This window comes from Hyla sarda, chromosome 2, assembly GCF_029499605.1.
Source record: "Hyla sarda isolate aHylSar1 chromosome 2, aHylSar1.hap1, whole genome shotgun sequence".
NCBI classification, from domain to species: domain Eukaryota; kingdom Metazoa; phylum Chordata; class Amphibia; order Anura; family Hylidae; genus Hyla; species Hyla sarda.
Window position 1 is genome coordinate 405741224 of NC_079190.1, and position 16589 is coordinate 405757812.

At 40.6% G+C, this 16589-nt stretch overlaps 1 protein-coding gene across 1 annotated transcript; it reads right to left on the reverse strand.

Annotated features, from left to right (window-relative positions):
* Positions 1–774: 774 nt before the first annotated feature.
* NR0B1 (nuclear receptor subfamily 0 group B member 1) lies at positions 775–7797 on the reverse strand. Its single transcript, XM_056560795.1, has 2 exons — positions 7029–7797; positions 775–3946 (listed from the first exon to the last, which is right to left on the reverse strand). Exons 1-2 carry the CDS (start codon positions 7630–7632, stop codon positions 3702–3704), a joined length of 849 nt encoding a protein of 282 aa, XP_056416770.1. The 5' UTR covers positions 7633–7797; the 3' UTR covers positions 775–3701.
* Between the last annotated feature and the right edge of the window lie 8792 nt (positions 7798–16589).

Sequence of the window (16589 nt, forward strand, 5' to 3'; positions counted from 1 at the left end):
TTCTGTCATCATACATGCCCCTTAAGTAATTTACAAATATGTTGGAAATTACTCAGGCTATTAAATGAGAACAGCGTGCTACCATCTCAGAATTCTCTAATCCAAAGGATAGGGGATAAGATGTCAGATCGCCGGGGTCCCGCTGCTGGAGACCCCAGGGATCTCCGCTGCGACACCCCGCTATCATTACTGCACAGAGCAGACTCGCTCCATGCGAAATGACCAGCGATACAGGTGCCGGAGCATCGTTATGTCACGGCTCTGCCCCCTCATGACGTAACGGCCCGCTCCCTCAATACAAGTCTATGGGAGGGGGCATGGTGGCCATCACGCCCCCTCCCATAGACTTGTATTGAGGGAGCGGGTCGTTAGGTCACCAAGGGCGGAGCCATGATGTAACGATGCTCCGGCCCCTGTAGTGCCCGTCATTACGCACGGATCGAGATTGCTCTGTGCAGTAATGATAGTGGGGTGTCACAACGGAGATCCCTGGGGTCCCCAGCAGCTGGACCCCGGCGATCTGACATCTTATCCCCTATCCTTTGGATAGGGGATAAGATGTCTAGGGGCGGAGTACCCCTTTAATATGGTATTTGAGAATTGTTTTTGTAAACCCTACCCTTTAACTGAAACCAGTAGGCTATGAATATTAGATTCTAACTGTATTTGCATAATTTTTTAAATTTTTTAATACTAAGCAGCTAGATTGTCAACCAGTTCTGAGTCACCTCAGGTGTTGGATCTTGGAAAACATAAGAAACAACAAAGTGTTTAAGAATATTTTTATTGCAATAAAAAAATATTGTCTTTGTAAAAACAATAAGTTACATATTTTACAATAACTTTAGACCACAATAACTGAAACAGTTTCATAGGTTTTGCTTTGATAATAAAAGACATGAGAAAACAATAACATCTCACAGAGAGGCTGTTTAAGAAACAGTTAACAATGAAGAAGCAGGAATTATATATGTGGTAATGTTTTTTATGCTATAAAAAAACATTTAAAACTGCTACAATACCTCAGTGAACACTGAAGGCTGAGTGGTAGTTTGTAAATGCACATAGGTGTTCCTTACTATATGAGCCATTAAAGGAGCGCTTAACCTAGAAATAAACACAGTAAATCAAAGATAATCTTGCTCCCGTCTCTTGTCTGGCTACAGGTTTTTCTGCATATTCCTGAAACTAACATTCTTATAGAAATTCTGCACAAGTTACAAGGGTTAATCTGATGATCTGTTTACTTTTTTTTCTGTTTAATTGAGATATAAATTAATAAGATTAAATAAATAGAGCAGAATAAGGGAGGGATTTCTGGGATTTTTATGCTTATTTATTTTCAGATTTCCTATGCTTAGTGTCTTTTTAACCCCTTAACGACCAGGCCAATCTTCTTCTTTTTTTTTTTTTTCTCTCTCCTTGTTGTCTACTTGCTATAATTCTTTTGTTTTATTTTTTAGCATGACCAATTCTATGTATACAGTGATCCCTCAACTTACAATGGCCTCAACATACTATAGTTTCAACATACAATGGTCTTTTTTGGACCATTGTAACTTGAAACCAGACTCAACATACAATGCTACGGACAGTCCAGATCTGTGAAACGTGTCAATGGCTGAAAGAGCTGACCAATCAGAATGGGCATTTTACTGGTAAAACACCTGTATTACTGAAGTGCATGCACTGAATTCCTGTCTGGTAGCTCCTCCCTACAATACAGTGTGGTATTACATGTTCTGTGCTACTCTTTACCTGTGCCAGGGTTAGCTGCTTCTTTGGACACCAGGTGAGGGCGGCTCCATTTTACTTTTTAGGACACTGTGTGCACTGTAAAGGACCCTGAATAAGCTCATGTCCTCTAGATAGACAGTGATTTACAGCTTCCAGCAGATCTTTCTTACTTTTATATGTATGGACTTGCTTTATCTATATTAGTTATCCACTTATTTTTCTTTAATCCTCAATTTTTCCTATTTTTGGATGACATTTTGGTGGCTTCAGAACCATTTACCAGGTTTCCATGGAGTTCTGGTCTCAGTATACAATGGTTTCAACATACAATGGTCGTCCTGGAACCAATTAATATTGTAACTTGAGGGACCACTAAATTGGCATTAAAATTGTGGGAGTTTTGTTTTAACACAGTGTACATTACAGTAAAACTGACATGTTATCTTTTTCTAAAAAATGACATTGCATTGATCAGTTATCTTGGTGTTTGAAGCAGACTGTATAAGTAGACTGTATGGCAGACATGGAGCCTAGTAAAGGCCTCTGACAGCTATAGTAACCAAACAGCACCATTGGGGTATGCACCAGACAGGAGCAGAACCTGTCTCTTAGCCCTTTTAATGTTACAATCTCTATTGAGAACAACATTTAAAGGGTTAAAAGACCACCCTCAGTATGATCACTGATGTTTCTCATTAGCAGTGAGTGACGGCTAATGAAAGCAGCAGTACAGCTTGTATATCCATCTGCATTAAGCGGTTAAAGAGGAACTGTCTTTTGATCTGACTTTTATGTTTAGTAAATAAGTGCATCCTCCATAAAACAACATTTTTGCCATTGTACGTCTACGTTCACGCTGCATTTCTTATATACACCTGAGGTATACAAGTGAAGTACTCATCCAAACTACATCTCTAACACATGGCACATACAATAAAAGTGTTCACCCAAATGCAATGTACACATAGCCCTAGTCCTCATGAACCTGATGAAGGGACCTTAGTAGTTGCAAAAGTTTGCTATTTATCATCAGCTTTTGTGTTAGCCATTGATGGGTGTAAACTTCTGAAGACTCTCAATATTTTCACTTTTCTATCTACAGGATCATAGAAACACATTCTTCTTTACTTAAATTTACAACTAGGGGATACCATTCTTCTCAATGAGACATGTCACTACAGAGTCCAGTCAATGAAAAGAGTGTCGGACCGTGTAAAGGCAATATATATAGATTTCCAGGAGTGGTATCAGAGAATAGACATATCAGGAGAGCTGACAGCTCATCTTTAACATAGGCTTGCTCCTTTATAATAAGTGCAAAGGCTTGTCTGCTACTATGTATTATTTTAACAGTATTAACATTTCAAAGCTTCAACCATATAACTTAAGTGCAAAGGAACTGACATACACGTAGCCCTTATTAGTTTACTTATCAAGCATACCACACATGGCACGGTATGTATCTCTTTAAATTGACTACCATTTGTTTGCACCAGCACACTATGCTGGAAATGATCTTAGGTATATAACCTTTGGCTCCACAATCTTATACATCTACATACTGTATTTGTATAAGTATAGCCTAAGCAATCATACAATGTATTATTCCAGTGAAATAAGATGCCAAATATGGCCCATTTTTTTATCACAATAAATGATTCACCGTCATTAATAACAACTGCATTGCACTTTAGTATGGTATTTTATGAACATTTTTAAGTGCTATATATGCTTTGCTGTAGAAAGCCAGAAACCAAGTAGGTCAAGCACACTATGTACCATGAAAGTTCTATATTGTACAGAAAGTCTACTGAGGGGCACACAATTCATAGCAGCCAAACTGAACAGGTCTAGGGATCAGGTTAGGCTTCTGTGCAGCTGCCCCTTTCATCAAGCATGGATTATGTACACTTCCTATCATATTAATGCTCCACTTTAAATAAAAGTCTGCCAGTGGCTAACAGTTATATTTTTGAACCCAACATCTCTAATAACATGTCGTCCATATTCACAGAGCCAATAATAGGTCTAAAGAAGAGTTCAGCAATGGCGTTGGGGTTGATGGATCTTAGCAAGGACAAAACGATAATTAACTTGGTGAATCTGGCGTGATCCCATCTCTGGATCATCTTTACATGCTCATTTAAGGCTTGGTGGGCTTCCTGTTGTAATCCTTGGATATACCGAGCACAGTGCAGTCCAGACAAATCTGTGTATACGAAAGAAAGAAAACAGTCAGTGATGTCCTACTCCAAAATGGTGAGATGTTATGATTGTAATGATAAGGGATGACACCATGCATAATGATAGTAATTTCCATGTAAAATAGTGGATAACACAGGCTAATCTTATAATAAATAATAAACTAAACCCTGCTATAGTCAGATTTCCATAAATATATTTTATGCATGTGATCCAATAATATATTTGGTTTAACGTGTTCTTTACCGATACACTACCAAAACGAAACAATATGTAAGGACCCAAAGACCAAAAATTTTATAGAAACTGCAATCTATAAAAAAAAAAAAAAAAAAAAAAAAAACGAATGGTTTAAACAACTGAAAAGTACATAACACAAATAACATGTCATATATATATATATATATACAGAAAAGTTTTTTGTGGTACTGACCACTGCGTAGGTTAGGTCTCCCAAATTTAATTAGAAAGAATTTTCGTAAAGGGAACCTTTAAAATATTGCTTTTAATTTATCCTTTAAAAAATGTACAAAAAACAAAAAACAAAATAATGAATGAAAGATTTTTTGGAAAAATTTTTTTGAAAAATTATTTTCTTGACCGCCACCAGTGTATATGATTTACTTTTGTTCAAACAATGTTCATAATTCCGTAATAATTCTGAGAGTTCAAACAATGTTCATAAGTTCCTGTGTGTTAAAGGTCTATCGATCAATCTCAGTATCGGTGCCTATTCACATAGGTAGCCGCTGTGCCTGCGTTATTCTCCTTTTCTTATTTCGGTATGTAATAAGCGCATCCACATTGGAATACCAGTACAATACAACAACAATTATATATATACATATATATATATATATATACATATATATATATATATGAAGTGGCAGCGACATACTCTAAGTATAATGTATGCAGGTTTATGGTACATGTTGATTTAAATAATAAAGATCAGAATGCATTTAAGTTATAAAGCACACACACACACACACACACACACATATATATATATATATATATATATATATATATATATTATTGTTAATATATATATATATATATATATATATATATTTTTTTTTTTTTTTTTTTTAGGTAAAGGTGTACCTGAAATAATCTGGACTTTACAACATCTTTACAGCCGGATCTATGTTATCATATTGTAACCTGGTCTTTTTAATATGTAATGACTCTGTTTATTATTATATGTACTTTTATTTTCTTATTCTCAAATATCTGTTTTAAAGAAAAATTCTTTAATAAAAAAACAGTTATATAAAAAAAATGGAAAACATGTATTATAACCTTTTTTTTTTTTTTTGTATTGGTAAAAGTGACAGTCTTGCTGCAGAAATTTATTTGACTGTATTGCAGAAGGCTACAGAAACAACTCTATTAAATTGCATAGAAGGGAGGTTGAGGCTCAGAAATTTCAGAAACAAACCTGCCACGTGTGAACAGAACACAGGGCTAGGAGTCTAGTCCTGTCTGCTTTATGTTCCCTATGATCTGTGCCATGGCTTGACTGGTTATTGGAAGAGCTGTCTACAGGGATGTGCACAGACATTTTTTGTACAGCACGTATAGAATGTCTGTTTTAGTATTAGTCAATGTAGTTAGTCAGTATTAGTCAATGTTTTAGGCAATGTAGTTAGACACCAGCTTTCACAATTACAACTACCATCACCGTTTATTACTAATAAAAGTCAATGTATGCCCTTTGCCCTCTAACCAGATCTATACAATCTAATTATGACTTAATTAAAAACTAATTTGGATTGGTCCTTTATATTTTTTACTACATCCCTGTTATAATGTTCATTAATATCCATTAATAGTCATTCCGGATTTACCTCTGAACCTTAGAAACAAGTAGCAATTGTAAAAAAAAACTTTAAATATAAAAGGTCATTCAATATGAATATATGTGAAAAAAAAAAAAAAAAAAATATATATATATATATATATATATATATATGTGTATATTTTTTTTATCTTTATTTGTTTAAAACAAATTATAAACTTTCTTAATTCCATCTCAACTCATTGGTTAACTATAATGTTCAAACAATAAAAAACACCATGATTTTGCACCTATCCATGGCATGCCAATGTAGCACAACTACGCTGACAAACTTAGCTCCGCTATAGTTGTACATTCTGATGTAGAAGAGCTAAAATTATGATGTAACATATGTTGTATGGTGGTTGAAGCTTTAATAGTGATAGATTTTCAGTTCCTACAGTCCTATAGAAAACCACAGATCACACTGTGATGGCAAATGAAAGCAAAGCCTTTGGCACTGGCAAAATAAGCGCCTCTACTCTTTCTAAGAACCAAATACAAATTGTCACATATTATTCGACGTGTAGTCATATTGTTCAATGGGAGACGTTCTATTGTACCGTTACATTATTGTAGACTATACGCATGCATTTGTGAGCTTTGTGTTTATAAAACAAAGCAAATGAAAATACAATACCTGTGTAATTGTTGAGGTTTACACAATGAAACATGATATGTACATTATCTGATAAATGTATATTTTTCCATTTCCTCACAGCTCTAACATCTGAATCAGTGTTTCCCAACCAGGATGCCTCCAGCTGTTGAAAAACTAGAATTCCCAGCATGCCCGGACAGCCGAAGGCACCCTGATTTGGAAACACTGATTTGGATGCTACATTAGCTCTCCTTAGTGCATCAATATGATCAAACAGAACTACACCACAGGGACGTGCACAGACATTTTGGGGGGCAGGGGCTGAACTAAAAAAAAAAAAAAGGGACTTCTTGTAATTATTTATATAAATGTCCACATAATGATGCCAGACTGCCCAGGGCACTTATAGGAAGAACACGAGCCCCCCTTCTAGCCAACTTGTGCACATCCCTGCTACAACACTAAAGCTTCAAGTAAACCTGCTGCTTTATGATAACCCAGGGGGATCTATAGGATAAGCGCAAAAGAAATAGTTACATAATAAATCTCTGTTACATCCGTACAATAGATGGGGCAATAACAGTTAAACATTTATGCTTGATGGATAAGGCAGTTGATACATGTATTATTTGAGATTATAGTTACCTGGATTAAATAGTACAATCCCTTTTAGATAGACGTACTCTTTGGTGCTAATCCCTAGGCTCCAACACTTCTCTAAGAACTCCTTGATCCACCTGATCTCAGTGGCTGTTGGCAGATGCATGACTTTTTGTTGCTGCTGCAGGTTATTTCCATGTAGTAGTGCCTCCTGATGGTCTTGGTTCTGCTTCCTCTCTGCTCCATGCCTGTCAGTTAAAATCCTTTGTAGCATACTAGGCTCTGAAGTTTCAACAGTCTCAAAGTCTACCTTGTCCTGTGCAAGTCCCAGCACCAGTAGAGGAGCCCAGCAGCTCCTGACCAACAGTAGTTGATCAGCCAGGGGCAGCTCCTGGAAGCAGGGCAGGCTCTTGACAAACCTTAGGGTCTTTACTAGCACTGCTGAGGCAGCTTTGCAGGTGACTTGGGGGCTCTTAAGACTGACTTTCTTCTGAGAGCCACAGGAACAGCCTTGTCCATACCCTCCTGTATGATCATCCTTCTTGCCTTTGTGTGAATCCTTGTGCTCCTCATTCTTTAGGATGTTGTATAGGATACTGCTGTGCCTCCTGTTGTCTACAGAGCAGTGACACTTATCTAAACAAGCCATGGGAAAGCGTAGGCAGATGCTCCCAGATAGCTCCCTGGCTGCATTGGATGCTCTTGCTTCTGCTGTTCTGTCTTTACATGAAGGCAGACAGATACTATGCTGATCCTCCTCTGCCTGGCCCTCAGGTTATATTTATACCTTTGTTTCCAGTCAGACAATATCTGCAGTTCAAAAGGGGGCAGACGCTCATTATTGGCTGCAAAAGAGAGAGAGAGAGAGAGAGCAGAAAAGATCACACCTCCTCCCCTTGCTGTTCACATTATCAGCCACTAGATGGGGCCTCAGAGTCATCTGAAGAACTGTTCAGTGTATCTATTGTGCAGTCACATGCACACATTTCAGAAATGCAATGCATTGCATGACATTGATAATAACCAGAAATATTACCAGAACTATGTAGCAAAACAGTAGTATTTTACTTTAGAATTTTTTTTTTTATTAAATTAAAATGTGTTTGCACTTTTTTTTGTCATTATGCTTTCATCATGCTGTTTCTGCCCTCTTCTTCAAGCCTTACATCCAAGCTCTTCTTGAATCCTCCTTTTTCTCAACTTTAACTTTGCATAAAATGCTTATTTATGACATTATAATCTGCCTGGACATATGCAAAACCCTTCTCTGTATCCTCCACTCCCATCCACTCTTGAACCCTGCAATCCACTCTCAACTCACATTCTTTGATAATTTACCTCTATCCTCTGAGACACATAAAGTGTATGGTGAAATTAAAAAAATACAGTGATCTCCCGACCTACGATGGGCCCAACATACGATTGTTTCAACATACGATGGCCTCTCAGAGGCCATCGCATGATGAAGGCAGCATCAACATACGATGCTTTTGTATGTCGGGGCCATCGCATAAACGGCTATCCGGCATCGCAGACTGCTTCAGCTGCCGCCGGATAGACGTTTAATGTGCCCCAGCATTCACCTGTCCCCGTTGCTCCGGACCGTCCTCTTCATGCTCCGCTGTATAGCCATCGTTCTCCTTCATCACCATCACGTTGCCGCACATGCCATCCCGTCATCCAATAGGAGTGGCATGCACAGCAACGAGATGACTGCGATGGAGAGTGACGATCCAGGGCAGCAGTGACGGTCTGGAGCGGCGGGGACACGTGAGTATAACTTTGTATATTATTATTGCACTGATCCCTTAACATACAATAAATTCAAGTACCAATGATTCATTTGGAAAAAATTACCATCATACATTGAGGGATCATTGTACTATTTGTGTGGGGAAATTAAAAAGGAAATTGCAATTTTGCTTATTTTGGAAGGTTTTGTTTTCACGCTGTACAATGCACGGTAAAAATGACATGTTTTCTTTATTCTGTGGGTCAATACAATTAAAATGATACCCATGATTACATATAGAGATGAGCGAACTTTTGAAAAATTCGATTCGGCATATCCGCCGAATTTTCCGAAAAAATTAGTTTCGGACCGAAATTATTTGCGGTAAATCACTCTTAAAAATGGCTATTTCTAGCCTATAGAGAGCCTCAATAGGGGTGTAAAGCACTTTGCATTGTCCTAACACGCATAGGGAGTGTGCTGTGTTATTAATACTGTTATTCAGTAGGACATGCAGATTACAGGCATCGCTACTAGAATCACTGCCGCAGAGCATCGATGTGACAGCAGGGAGACCAAATGGTGTCAAAATTGAAGAGAATAAAGAGATTTTTCATGTAATTTTAATTTAATTTTAATGTATTTAAATTTTTTGAGTACCCATTCTGATGAGCATCGAGCTGGTGGTCCACCTGTTCCAGCCCCTGCCTCTCAGCGCCCCCCTGACTATGAAAGTGCGAATGTTTCATTTAATCAGTTATGGTTTATTGTTATCGCTTCAAGCGGTTTCATTGGATTCTTGTGAATCCAATGAAACCGCTTGAAGCGATAACAATAAACCATAGGGCCTCAGTCTTGAAAAGATTACATTGAAATTGGTGATGGCTTTTCTCTGTTCATATGGTCAGTCCAACATATGGAGGGTGGAATTCCAATGTGTGGCAACGTTGCAAATCAGACTATTTTGGGGTACACCGTTCTGACGCTGCAGCTCAAGGAAGGTGTGCGAGTGGCCGAGTGGCTGAAGTGCATGCAAAGTTTCCTTCCCATTGTTAGGATGTCTTGAAAATGGGGGAACGCTTCAGGAATCTCTTGACAACCAGATTGAATACATGTGCCATACATGGCACATGGCTCAGCCTTCCCAGTCGCAACGCAGACAAGATGTTCTTCCCGTTGTCAATCACCATGGTTCCCATTTCCAGTTTTTCGTGAAGTCATGCTCCGATTCCTTTACAAATGACTTTTAGCAGTTCCTCCCCTGTGTGACTCCTTTCGTCAAAGCCAACCATGTAAAGAATGGCGTGACACCACCGTGCCCTGCACACACGGTATGCTGAAGGGGCACTGAGACTTGGCTGGGCAGTGAAGGCTGAGGACACGGTGGAGGATGATGAGGCGGAGTCGCACACTATCATAGGACCAACGGCATGAGAGCGTGGAGGAGGAAGCGGTGTGGCCTGTCCAAGTTAGTGTTGTGGCTGTGCAGGAACCATATTCACCCAGTGAGCCGTAAAGGACATGTATTGTCCCTGACCATAGTTACAGCTCCAGATGTTGATGCTGCCTTGCACTTTGGTATGCACCGACTGGCTCAAGGACTGGCCCACCTTCTCTTCCACAAAATTGTGCAGGGCTGATACTGCCTTCCTCACAAAGAAATGACGGCTTGGCACTCTCCACCTTGGCTCGGCACAAGCCATCAGTTCTCTGAAAAGTGCACCACTTGAAAAGGGAGGGACTGCAGTACCAGCAATTTGGACAGGAGCACATTCAGCTTCTGCACCATTGGATGAGTGGACATATACTGTTGTCTCTTGGACATGGTTTCGCCGATGGATTATCAGCGGAATGACTGACTAAAAGTAGGAGGAGCAGGAGCATCTGGAGTGACAGAAGAATGGTATGACACACAGATCCCTTCAGCTGAGGTGGTGGAGCCTTGGCTGGCTGAAAGAGGGATCGGAGTGCCACTGGGTGATGCAGCAAGCTGGACCACAACAACGGAGCCACGGTTCTCACAGGCAGCTTAATGGTGGCTCAGCATATGTTGACACAGGTCCGTGGTGCCAGCATTGGGACACTGGTCACGCTTCACCTTCTGCCAACACATCTTGCATGTGGCTATGTTAACCTCTTCCGGATGCATAAACATGCTGACTGCCAACCATGCTACCACCTTGCTGGCTCAGCTGCTGCCTCGCGGGCAACCTGCAACCCTCTTCTCCTGATGATGATGAAGCCCTATCTGCACCCGGCTCACAATTGCGATAGGCTTCATCATCATCAATAAGTGTCTGCACGTCACTGATGTCCTCCTCAGGTTCCACAACAGTGTCTGCTTTAGGACCCTTAACGCTGGCAACACCACATCACTCTCCTCATCACTACTTGCCCGCCTAGCGGAGGAAGCGTCGGATGTCTCCTCCACTTCTTGGCTGGGAAGTAGTTTCTTATTGTCATCTATTAGATCGTGCTCAGTGAATAGTGGAGCTTAACTCACAGCATACAACACTTCTGTAGTGGAGGGAACAGCATAGGACCAATGAAATGGGATGACAGGGACTGCTCCAGGTCCATTCCAACAGAGGGTTGTGTCTGAGGAGCCCACCGACTGTTGACTGGGGGTATCAGATGTCACTTGTGATAAAGTGGATGACCGTGTTAACCAATCGAAGAGACACGACCACTAGCTGATACTGGTAGCTCAGGCCTCTCGTTGCGACTCCTGCTGCCACTCGCCCCTAGTCTGCTGCGACCTCTGCCTTTGCCTGATGAATTTAGGCCTCTGCCACTCCTCTGTTCACGTCCTAGGACTTCTCTGTCTGACATACTTAGTGCGTATATGAGGGGAGCACAATACTCTTCACTATGCTTAAAACAGTATTTGTTTAGAACAGCAGCAGGTGTGTACTTTTGGCTATCCTTTCACAGTATCTAGGCCCTTGACAGATTAACAGGTACAAAATAATATAATACTTAGATGTAGGTATGTGGTATGCACTTATGAGGGCAGAAAAATGCTATGCAGTACTCTTAAAAGAACGTATTGAGGTAAAACACCAGCCAGTGTTTATTTTGGCTGGACTTTCACAGTATCTAGGCCCTTGACAGATTAACAGGTACAAAATAGTACATGACTTAGATGTATGTATGTAGTCTGCACCTATAAGGGCAGACAAATGAGCTGTGGTATGCTTAAAAAATGTATTGGAGCAAAACACCAGCCGTTGATTACTTTTGGCTGTGTTTTCACAGTATGTAGGCCCTTGACATATTAATAGGTACAAAATAATACACTACTTAGATGTAGGTATGTGGTATGCACTTATGAGGGCAGAAAAATGCGCTACAGTACACTTAAAGTATCTGGTACAACACCAGCTGGTGATTACTTTTGCTTGGACTTTTACAGTATCTAAGCCCTTGACAGATTAACAGGTACAAAATAATATACCGCTTTGATGTATGTATGTGGTATGCACTTATGAGGGCAGAAAAATCCGCTACAGTACGCTTAAAAAAACTTATTGGAGTAAAACACCAGCCGGTGATTACTTTTGCCTGGACTTTCACAGTATCTAGGCCCTTGACAGATTAACAGGTACAAAATAGTACACCACTTAGATGTACGAATGTGGTATGCACTAATGAGGGCAGAAAAATGAACTACAGTACACTTAAAAAAACTTATTGGAGTAAAACACCAGCCGGTGATTACTTTTGGCTGTCTTTTCACATTATGTAGGCCCTTGACAGATTAACAGGTTCAAAATCGTACACTACTTAGATGTATGTATGTGGTATGCACTTATGAGGGCAGAAAGATGTGCTACAGTACACTTTAAAAAGTATCTGAGCACAACACCAGCTGGTGATTACTTTTGCCTGGACTTTCACAGTATCTAAGCCCTTGAAAGCTTAACAGGTACAAAATAGTACCTACTTAGATGTATGTATGTGGAATGCACTTTTGAGGGCAGAAAAATGTGCTACAGTACGCTTAAAAAAAACATATTGGAGTAAAACACCAGACGGTGATTACTTATGGCTGTCCTTTCACAGTATCTAGGCACTTGAAAGATTAACAGGTACAAAATAGTACACTATTTAGATGTAGGTATGTGGTATGCACTTATAAGGGCAGAAAAATGTGCTACAGTACACTTAAAAAAATATCTGAGTACAACACCAGCCGGTGAGTACTTTTGCCTGGCCTTTCACAGTATCAAGGCCATTGAAAGTTTAACAAGTACAAAATAGTTTACTACTTAGATGTAGGTATGTGGTATGCACTTTTGAGGGCAGAAAAATGTGCTACTGTATGCTTAAAAATACATATTTTTGCACCAGCAGTATACAACAGTGCTGCAGCACACAGTCGCTGTGTACTAAACCCAAAATTGCACTCTCTCGCAGACTATTAGGAATGGACTGCTGGGTATGGATTATACAGACTAGTATAACCAACAGACCATTTGTTGTGGAACAAAGAGGACAGAAAAATGTGCTATAGTACGCTTAAAAAACGTATTAGAGTAAAACACCAGCCGATGATTACTTTTTGCTGTCCTTTCACAGTATCTAGTCCCTTGACAGATTAACAGGTACAAAATAGTACACTACTTAGATGTAGGTATGTGGTATGCACTTATGAGGGCAGAAAAATGCGCTACAGTATGCTTAAAAAAGTATCTTAGTACAACACCAGCCGGTGATTACTTTTGCCTGGACTTTCACAGTATCTAGGCTCTTGACAGATGATGCAGCACACAAAAGCTTTGTACTAAACACACATTTTCACTCTGTCAAAGACTATTAGGAATGGACTGCTGGTTATTATACCGTCTACAGACTAGTATAATCATCAGATGATTTGTTGTGAAACAAAGACACAGAGTGCTGAAAAATTATTCCTGCCTCCTCTGCTAAGGTTTATGAAGTTGAGGCAGCTTGTTGAAATGTATGAGGCAACACAGCTCTCTGCCCCTCTCTGTAATACAATGCTGTAGAAAGTGAGTGGGAGGTTAATGGCTGCAGTAAAAATCCTTTCTGTCCACCAGAATGCTGATGTGACTAGGTGGTGAAACATTGCTGGAAAAAGCTTTTCTGTGTAACACACACACACAGGCTGTCCGTCCTATCTCTCTGCACTGTAATGAATGAAGTGACTGGCCGCAATATGTCTGCCGATTATATATGACTATGACATCACAGGGGTGACTGGCTGCTGATAGGCTGCATCCTGCATGTGATTCAGGGTCATCTCGCCTACCGTTGTTCCCGCTTTCCCAGAGTTCCATTCCCCATGTCCTCACATGTGGATCTGCCATTTGAGATGCCCTGGAGCCTGGACCGCACTAAATGGAGTTTAACCCCTTAAGGACTCAGGGTTTTTCCGTTTTTGCACTTTCGTTTTTTCCTCCTTACCTTTAAAAAATCATAACCCTTTCAATTTTCCACCTAAAAATCCATATTATGGCTTATTTTTTGCGTCGCCAATTCTACTTTGCAGTGACATTAGTCATTTTACCCAAAAATGCACGGCGAAACGGAAAAAAAAATCATTGTGCGACAAAATCGAAAAAAAAACGCCATTTTGTAAATTTTCGGGGCTTCCGTTTCTACGCAGTGCATATTTCGGTAAAAATTACACCTTATCATTATTCTGTAGGTCCATACGGTGAAAATGATACCCTACTTATATAGGTTTGATTTTGTCGCACTTCTGGAAAAAATCATAACTACATGCAGGAAAATTTATACGTTTAAAAATGTCATCTTCTGACCCCTATAACTTTTTTATTTTTCCACGTACGGGGCGGTATGAGGACTCATATTTTGCGCCGTGATCTGAAATTTTTATTGGTTTTATTTTTGTTTTGATCTGACTTTTTGATCACTTTTTATTCATTTTTTAATGTTATAAAAAGTTACCAAAATACGCTTTTTTGGACTTTGGAATTTTTTGCGCGTACGCCATTGACCGTACGGCTTAATTAATGATATATTTTTATAGTTCGGACATTTACGCACGCGGCGATACCACATATGTTTATTTATTTTTTTTTTTTACACTGTTTTATTTTTTTTATGGGAAAAGGGGGGTGATTCAAACTTTTATTAGGGAAGGGGTTAAATGACCTTTATTAACACTTTTTTTTAACTTTTTTTTGCAGTGTTATAGGTCCCATAGGGACCTATAACACTGCACACACTGATCTCTCATCCTGATCACAGGCGTGTATTAACACGCCTGTGATCAGCATTATCGGCGCTTGACTGCTCCTGCCTGGATCTCAGGCACGGAGCAGTCATTCGTCGATCGGACACAGAGGAGGCAGGTAAGAGCCCTCCCGGTGTCCAATCAGCTGTTCGGGACGCCGCGATTTCACCGCGGCGGTCCCGAACAGCCCGACTGAGCAGCCGGGATACTTTCAGTTTCACTTTAGAAGCGGCGGTCAGCTTTGACCGCCGCTTCTAAAGGGTTAATACCGCACATTGCCGCGATCGGCGATGTGTGGTATTAGCCGCGGGTCCCGGCCGTTGATTAGCGCCGGGACCCACGCGATATGATGCGGGATCGCGGCGCGATCCCGCTTCATATCGCGGGAGCCGGCGCAGGACGTAAATATACGTCCTGCGTCGTTAAGGGGTTAAAGAAGTGATTCATGCGATGTAATTGCGGTGATATTCTCATTCATTGTAAATAGAATTTTTCATGAAATTCGTAAAGAATTCGGATTCGTCAGCTTTGATTCGCTCATCTCTAATTACATACTTTTTTATTATTGTACTGCTTTTAAAAAATCTAAATCTTTTTAACCAAATTAGTGCATTTAAAATCCCTCTATTTTGACTATCTATAGCGTTTTCATTTTTCTGTATAAGTGGTGGTGTGAGGTTTAATTTTTGTGCCGTGATCTGTACTTTTTATCGATACCACATTTGCATATGTGTGAAGGCTAATTATTATTAGCCTGTGTTTGTGGGAGGGGCGGGGATTTCGCTATAAGAACCCGCGGCAGCTCCTGTGTCTGACGCCGCGGGTTCTTCACGTCATCGATGGTCAGCTGACTGTCGGGTCAGCTGACCGGAAGTTCGCTCCGAGTTGGCGTGGGTAAGTGGCTGAGACTGACTGAGGCATGCGGCGCCCTCCTCGCTCCGGAGGTAAGCCGCAGCTTCGGGGGGACCTCAGTCAGTCCAGCCCTGGTGTTTATAATTTTCTGGGGCCTCGATTATTAGAGGTGTGGTTAAGCGGCCGGACTGAGCGGGGGTAGCGAATCCTGGCCTTCCTTTTGCTCTGAAGGTAAGTCACGCTACATAGCGCAGTGTTTAGTAAATAGATAACTGCCTGCTCGAGCCACGCTACACTAACGCGGCATTAATATGGGTTAGTTGCCTGCTCGAGCCACGCTACATAAACGCGGCATTAATATGGGTTAGTTGCCTGCTCGAGCCACGCTACATAAACGCAGCATTTAATATGGGTTAGTAGCCAGCTCGAGCCACGCTACATAAACGCAGCATTTAATATGGGTTAGTAGCCAGCTCGAGCCACGCTACATAAACGCAGCATTTAATATGGGTTAGTAGCCAGCTCGAGCCACGCTACACAAACGCGGCATTTAATATTGGTTAGTTGCCAGCTCGAGCCACGCTACATAAACGCGGCATTTAATATTGGTTAGTTGCCTGCTCGAGCCACGCTACATAAACGCAACATTTAATATCGGTTAGTTGCCTGCTCGAGCCACGCTACATAAACGCAACATTTAATATGGGTTAGTTGCCTGCTCGAGCCACGCTACACAAACGCGGCATTTAATATGGGTTAGTAGCCAGCTCGAGCCACGCTACATAAACGCGGCATT